Source organism: Populus euphratica, unplaced genomic scaffold (assembly GCF_000495115.2).
Source record: "Populus euphratica unplaced genomic scaffold, PopEup_1.0 scaffold2.1, whole genome shotgun sequence".
In the NCBI taxonomy this organism is placed as follows: Eukaryota; Viridiplantae; Streptophyta; class Magnoliopsida; order Malpighiales; family Salicaceae; genus Populus; species Populus euphratica.
In genome coordinates this window covers 6,789,085-6,797,036 of record NW_011499846.1, presented here as the reverse complement: position 1 = coordinate 6,797,036, position 7,952 = coordinate 6,789,085, and the positions used below count along the sequence as shown (strand labels likewise).

Genomic DNA, 7,952 nt, shown 5'->3' with positions numbered 1-7,952 from the left:
AATATGCTTACCACCTCAGATACCGCATGTGCCATCTGTCTTATTCCTCGTGTTGGTGGGTCATGCATGCATTTCTATATATAAATAGGTCCATTCAGCTACTACTGGAATGTGCGCCGGACCTGATTTAGTTTCCATTTCGTGCTATTTAAAGGTTGTTTTTGCTGCACTCTGTTTCTTTCAATGATTTCTTTGTTTATTTTTGCTGCCCTAAGGAGGTTGATATTGATGCACCAAATTCATTGCCTTCATTATAATCTATATGAACCTGTTTCAGTGTTCTTCCAATAATCACTAGACACGACAACTCCTGAAAATGGAAACGTAAGCCGAACATAATTTTAACCTGCTATAAATTGGAAACTCTTGAGTGTTATTTAGGCCTCTACTCTTCCAACGGGTTCATTGGGTCCTTGCTTTCATTCTTTTTCTATCCATTCATTCACTTTGATTCCTTCTAAATGACTATCTATGTTTAGCAGCATTCCATGGTTATCATTTATCCGCTTTGCCAATGTGTTCGTTAATCTTCTTTCTTTCTTTTTTTCCCCTCAAGTTTGTTACAGTGCTGATTTTTTATGTCTTTCAAGTGGTTCTTTTACTTTATCTTGCCTTATTTAAGGTTCTTGAACCTGGGAAGTCTTACAGAAACCTTCTTGCAGGGAAACGTTTTAAGATGGACACTGCTGAGAGGGCCAATGGACCGAAATATGAGTGCCTGCTCTTTGGTACGTTAAAGCCAGTGATTTGTTAATTTGCTGACAAGCTGTGATATCCAACAGAGAGCTTACGAAATCTGATTTACATTTTCTTAATTTATCTGTATAATTAATGACGATATGCTTTCCAGACATGGATGATACTCTGTACTCCTTGAGCTTGGGTCTCAACCTGGCTTGCCGCAAAAACATTGAAGGTTAGACCAGTAGTACAGAAACAGTCATCACGGTAATTACAGGTGACCAATTCAATTACATCAATAATGCGGGTTGAGTTATTCTCTTTGCAGAGTTCATGTTGCAAAAGCTACATATTGAAGAAAGTGAAGTTCCGAGGATGTGCTTGGAATTATACAGGGAACATGGAACAACAATGGCCGGTCTAAAGGTGAAATTCTATCCTTGATTCTTTTATAGTAGAGTCCTCCCTTCTCTGCTGGGAGTTTAACTAATAAATCTTAACACAATGAAAACCAGGCTCTTGGATATGAGTTTGATGACGATGAGTTTCATGCCTTCGTTCATGGAAGATTGCCTTACGAAACACTGAAGCCTGATCCGGTGCTGAGGAACCTTCTACTTTCCTTGCCACAGCGTAAAATAGTAAGTCAAATTTAATTCCTTTCTTTCCGTTCAAATGAAATATATTTCAGCGAAGTAGACATGGAGTACTGGTAAATTTTCTAAGATGTGCCCTAACGTTTTCAGATCTTCACAAATGCTGATAAGGCGCATGCAGCTGAAGTTCTCAAAAGGATGGGATTGGAAGATTGTTTTGAGGGCGTCATATGCTATGAAACCCTTAATCCTCCTCTAGAAAATGAAAATAACAAGGATGCATTAGATAATGATGCAGTGATTGCAGGAGGTGAATCAGAGCCAAGTGACTTTGATGGTAATGCTGCCACTGGAAGCAAAAAAATATTAAAAAATGCATTAGATAATGGTATCAGCTCCAAGTCACGAATCCTCTGTAAACCCTCTCTGGAGGCCATCGAAGCAGCTATTCAGATTGCAAATGTGGATCCAAAGAAGACAGTAATATTTGACTTCTTACTTCAACCTGAAAACTAGCATTGTTCTGCTTCCAATTTGCAGAGATCATGTGGAGTTATATATATCTCATTTCTTTTTTCTCCCTTTTTCCTTCATTCTTCTTAGATCTTCTTTGACGACAGTGCTCGAAACATTGCTAGCGGGAAAGCAGCAGGACTTCGTACAGTTATTGTAAGCTCTACAAATCACTGCTTTTCTTGTTATCATCAGCAAACACACAGTAGAACAGACTAGTAATGTGTTTTTCAATAATCATGGCAGGTAGGGAGCTCAGTCCTTGTACCAGGTGCAGATCAATGCTTGATGAACATCCACAATATCAAAGAAGCGATACCTGAAATATGGGAGGATGAAGGAGAGCAGAATGAGCAAGTTATCCAGTCCACTGCAGTTGAAACTGTGGTCCTTGCTTAGGTTTTCCCTCCAGCTACCTCACATTTACACAACATCAAATCTGGTCGTTGATAGCAAAGTGACCTAATGGCCAAAAGATGAAAACGAAATGAAGTACTGATGAAAAAATCTCCACCGTGAAACTAATAGCTCATTGTTTTTGTTATGGGCATGTGGCACATTAGACTACACATGAATTCATGTAGCATCGTTGAGTTATCAGTGTGACACAAATGTTATATGCATTTATGTTCACTTAACAATAATATATCCATCTCTACCACGAGCTTACAAAACAGAGCTTGCACTGATTATTGTCCTGAACTACGCTCAAGTTCGGATCAATTTTTTTTTTTTTATATATATATAAATATTGTTAATATGTTTTCTAATTAAAATAATTATAATTATAAATTCATATGATGTCAATTCAACTATATCTTTTTAAAATATTAATATAATAATATATTAAATAATATTTTTCTTGAATTTTAAAAATATAATATATTAAATCGATTCGGGTTAACTTGTAAAATTTATAATCTAGATCATAAGACTATAATAAACCTATAGAAAATAAAATAAAATAGACAATGAAAATCAATTTCTCAGTAATCTAGTGTAGTGTTGAAAGATATAATTAAAAAACAAATTGTTAAATTAAAAAATGATAAAAAAACTATTGAGTTAACTTAGGTTAACCATTTAAACTCACGATCCGAGTCATGAGATCACGATAACCTAATAAAAAGCAAGTCAAAAAACATTATGAAGCTTGATTTTCCAATTAACTCAATGTTAAAGAATGAAATTTAAAAAAAATTATTTAAAAAAATAGACAAAAAACAACAACTCGTGTTAAATTAGGTTAACCTATTAAACCTGAAATTTAGATAATGAGATTAGATAATTTTATAAAAATAAAAATAAAAAAATTATGAAACTCCATTTCCAAGACACAATGTTAAATGTTGAATGTTGAAAAACAAAAACAAAAAGCTAAACCAATAAGACCATGATAACTACAAAGAATACAAATAAAAATAATAATTATGAAGTCCAATTCCTTAACAAATAAAATTAAAAAAAATAAAATAAAAAATGGTTAAGTTGTTAGAGGATAAAATTGTAAAAAAAATCAATTAAAAAAAGATCCAAAAAAATAAACTGAACCTATTAAACTTGTAACTTGAGTCATGAGATTAAAATAATCTCATAAAAAATAAATAAATAAATAACAAAGTCTAATTAAAAAATTATTCAATTAAAAAAAGATTTAAAAAATAAACAGAATCAACATAGATCAACTTGTCAATCTCATGATATAGATAATAAAATTAGGATAACTATATAAAAATAATAATTAAAAAACTAATTAGAAAAGATTGCAAAAACAACAATCCAAGTCAACTTTAATTAATCTAATAAAAATTAATTAAAAAATATATTTTTAAAATTTTTCTCTGCAAACTCTCTCTATATATTTATCATGAACAAAACAAAAAATTTTAATAAATTTATAGAAGTTATTGTGTATAAATTTAAAATTTTGCTCTATTCTTAAAATATATCGCTTTCAACCTCCACCAAAAATATAGTTAGACAATTAATTCCATAAAAATAGAAAACTTCACGTCTCAAACCTATCTCTGTACCCACTGACATTACAGAATCCTTTGAAATGCTATCTCTAAATGTTTGACAACATTTCCTTTTCATGCTATCTTTCAGGATCAGGACGCGGAAGCATCTCTCCACCTCCGCCCATGGAACAAGTAGGAACGAATGTTCTCATTCTTATTCCTTCGTACATTACCTCTATCAGTTAATTACAGCACAGACCAACCGAGACATCATTAAGTAAGTATCTCTATCAGATTGCCGATGCCACGTGTTTCCTGTCTATGTAATAATAACAGGATATAAATATGCCCAAGCCTACCAAAGTTTCAAGCGTTCTAATTCTCGAGAAGACAACGTAAGACATTTCACATTAGAAACACAGTAACTGTGGAAAGTTCAAAAAATTATTTTATAAAATATAATTTTAGTTAAGATTGATTTGAAAAAATATATGTTTAGGTAAAACTACAATTGAAATTAAGATTAAACAAAAAATAATTTAATGTATTTGATTAAAAATGCTTTTGAAATTGAAGTTATAAAGTAATTTTAAAAAATATATATTAATATTAATAGTTTTTAATTTAAATATTATAGATTTAACTATTGTTATTATATTATGAAATAAATAATACTTTATATAAAATATTTTTTATTATTCTATTTAACTATTTATAATTCCATCATGTATAAAATGCATCCGACAAGGATTACAATTTTTATAAATTTTCTAAGAGTACAACAACATCAGATAAAATACAATTAGAAACAAAATTAGAATTGCAATCAAATACTGTAAATGTTATGTCATCAAGCGATTTCCGTCTATTTATATAGTGTCATTGAATAATATTTAACACTAATTTTTTAAATAAAAAATAATTAAACTAACCCTATACGGTCAGAACAATAAAAAAATATCTCCACTGTTTAGTGGGTTTTCTAGTAAAGAGTGCTAATTCTTGTAAACCTATGGCACACCCTTAATAATTAATAAATCATATCAAAAAAATTATAGCTTTAAATTAATAAAAAAAATTAAAACTATAAATTAACCTACTCACGTTCACAACACAAATACCACATATGCAACAAACAAAGGAACAAAACCGCCAAAGCTATCTTACCTTTACTGTACAAATGGCCCCCATTGGTATTTGGGCCTGCACTTGCCATGCTCAACACAGCAGGTCCAACATGCTTCACTGCAAATGATGGCTTTAGGATTTTAGCAACCTGCTAGTCATTTCCTACCAAGACCCCAGTCAAATCACCCATGTTATAGAGTAAAGGACAAAAAAGGATTGGGGTGTTTGTGTGATGCTCCGAATTATTGAAGTTTACAATATGCTTCTTCAAGCTCTTGCAAATACTCACAGGCAAAGCTCTCATCTTCAAAGGTAGAGCCATATACGCTCTGTCCTTCAGTTCCCTGCAGTTACGACCAGATTAACAATTTCTTCATGGAGAAATCAACTTCCTACCAAAGAAGCAGTATGCGTTTGGCCCATTGAGAGAAACAGTGAGCTCACATCTCCTTTAGTGAAGTCCCCTCCTTGGATCATGAAATCTTCGATAAAACGATGGAAGGAGCATCCTTCGTTGCCATGCCCTTTACGAACTCTTGCATGCAGTGTTTTAACATCGAAGGTCAAACACACATCACCATATGATTAAGCCTCAAATAATGCCTCCAACAGATAATCTGTGTCACCAAAGCTCACGCGTAGGAAGCAATGATTGGTACATGAGATGATGATAAATTCATAAAAAAAATGTTAAAAAATAAAAAATGTTAATTAATACATTAAAAGGTAAAATTAAAAAAATTAATTTTAAAAAATATAAAAAAATTAAATCAAACCTGATTTAAAACTTGTAACACGGGTCATAAGATTTAATTGAACCATAAAAAATAAATTTAAAAGAATCATAAAGTTAAATTCTCAACCAATAAAATCTTAAGAAATAAAGTTGAAAAAAATATATTTGAAAAGGATAAAAAATCAAATTAAAAAAAAATAAATAAATAATAAATAAATAAATATATAAAAAAAATATTTAAAAAATTAAATGTTAAAGAATTAAATTGAAAATTAAATAATTTAAATTTAAAAATAAATAAAAACTAAACATGATAAATTTAATAAATAGTAAATACCATATTTTTCTTATTATTTGCAAGGAAAAGCGTTTTTCAAGGTCAAAAGAGAGAGAAAAAAGGGAGGAAAAAAAACATTAGGGGAGATTTACCGTGTAAAGGGTGAAAAATCACAAGGGTGATAAAACAGCAAATGGACCTAGACAGGGATAATCACTAAAATGAAAACCACATGGTTTTAAGAGGTGACTTATGCGTGCTTCATTATGCCCCAAAAGAAAACCCAAAAAAAAAAAAATTTACATAATTAAATTACATTCTACAACTTCACTTTAAAGCGTTTTTAAATGAGATAATTTTTTAATATGGTATTAAAATCTTAATGACCAGGTGAATATTATTATTTTTATTTATTTAATAAAAATTAAGTATAAAATAATGTAGGCTTATGTAAATTTTAAGTTCGAGAAGTTTTTACTTAAGAAAATATGTTAGAAAATAATATAAATTATATCTTAGGATCTCACCTAGAATATAATTTAATTTATATATAATCATTTAAAAATTTTCTTAAATAATAAATAAATTAATAAATAAAGCACCAGCTCGAGGAGACAAGTGAACTGAAAGTGGGGCTAAACCTATTTTATTTTGGGTTATTGTAGATTGAATTGTACCACCTACCTGTAAGGGTAAAAAATGCTGAAACTGGGCTGTGTTGTAGTTTTACTTTCTTTTGCCAGTTTTGTGGACCTATTCCATGGCTAGTCTCAACATTTGAGAGCAGATTGATGCTAAAGAAGCAAGGAAAAAGAAAGGCCATCTTCTGCATTGGTAATCATATCTCAATTTCCTGTATCGCTACTTAACATAGATAGAAAAGAAACCCATTGAGATATGATGCCTGATAATGAAACTTAGCTGTCCATTGTTCTAAAGGCTTTTTAAGTGCATCATTACTGAATACCAAAGCAAAGGGATTGATTAAGTAGCTACACTTGCAATTGGGTTGACGCACATCATTCTTTGATTCTTCATAGAAGATGATTTAGAAAGCTGAATGACAGGAAAATCCGATGCATAGTGAGATCTTGAAGCCAAGCCTGCTCCAAGGCAGTTCAAAGTAGGACTTTGAGAGTAATCAGTCCAGACATTTCTTGAAGCCAAGGTTCTTCCAAGGCAGTTCAAAGTAGGACTTTGAGAGTAACCAGTCCAGGCATTTCTGATGGTAGATATCTTATGTGACCTGCTTGCATTCAAAACGACGTGGTCATAACCACACTGCCTGTAAATAATGAATCAGATGAAACAAAACAAGTCACATATTAAGGATATGAGCCAGAATAGGTAAGAACTAGTATATTTCTGAACATTTTTTGAGCAAGTCTACTGACAAACAAATCACTGGCCAAGGCATCAAAGTGTGATGTCATTAAACAGGAAATTTGCTTGCTGCGACAGAGTACATGTGATCAGCACACGTCTTGAGATCTCATTATTTCATCATCTCACTCCCCTACTGTAGTAACCGATTAGTAATTAGTTGTTAGAATCAAGTCTCTAGCAACCCCCCTTTTCTTTTTTCACAGCTGTGAAGGTTGCATAAAGGGCACAGCGGTGCAAAAAATGATGAAATGGCAGATGAGCTGGCCTTATTTGAATGATTAATACTGCATTTCACACATTTTCAAGTTTTTGTTATTCGAAATACATTCATAGATTACAAGAATTCTCCAAAATGAACTGAAATATAAAGAAAAGCACATCGAAAGCTGACGTCACGGGAAAAAAAAATTGAAGGTCATGCTTAAGTGATTCCATGGAAAGCCACACAAGCAGCTAAGAATTCAGCAACTCAAAGGGCGAGTTGTCACAAGTACAATAAGTAATTATTTAGAAATGTATATGTGGTTATTTTTTAAATATTTTTTATTTAAAAATATATTAAAATAATATTTTTTATGCCAACACATTAAAATGATTTAAAAAAAACAAAAAAAAATAAAAAATTAATTTTTTTTAAAAATACTTTTAAAATATAAAAATAAACCACACATGAG

The 7,952-nt window shown here is 31.1% G+C and overlaps 1 protein-coding gene across 1 annotated transcript; it reads left to right on the top strand.

The window, feature by feature from the left end:
* Positions 1 to 70: 70 nt before the first annotated feature.
* LOC105136369 (uncharacterized protein C24B11.05-like) lies at positions 71 to 2,448 on the top strand. The gene is made up of 8 exons (XM_011041679.1): positions 71 to 154; positions 663 to 728; positions 851 to 916; positions 1,010 to 1,107; positions 1,197 to 1,322; positions 1,428 to 1,757; positions 1,881 to 1,946; positions 2,037 to 2,448. The coding sequence occupies exons 2-8, from the start codon at positions 677 to 679 to the stop codon at positions 2,187 to 2,189; spliced, it is 891 nt and encodes a 296-aa protein (XP_011039981.1). The 5' UTR covers positions 71 to 154; positions 663 to 676; the 3' UTR covers positions 2,190 to 2,448.
* The last annotated feature ends 5,504 nt before the right edge of the window (positions 2,449 to 7,952 follow it).

Coding starts and splice junctions, on each gene's coding strand:
- LOC105136369 (XM_011041679.1), top strand. CDS start 677: ATGGACACTGCTGAGAGGGCCAATGGACCGAAATATGAGTGCCTGCTC. Junction 917..1,009: donor TTGCCGCAAAAACATTGAAG/GTTAGACCAGTA, acceptor TTCTCTTTGCAG/AGTTCATGTTGCAAAAGCTA. Junction 1,758..1,880: donor ATGTGGATCCAAAGAAGACA/GTAATATTTGAC, acceptor CATTCTTCTTAG/ATCTTCTTTGACGACAGTGC.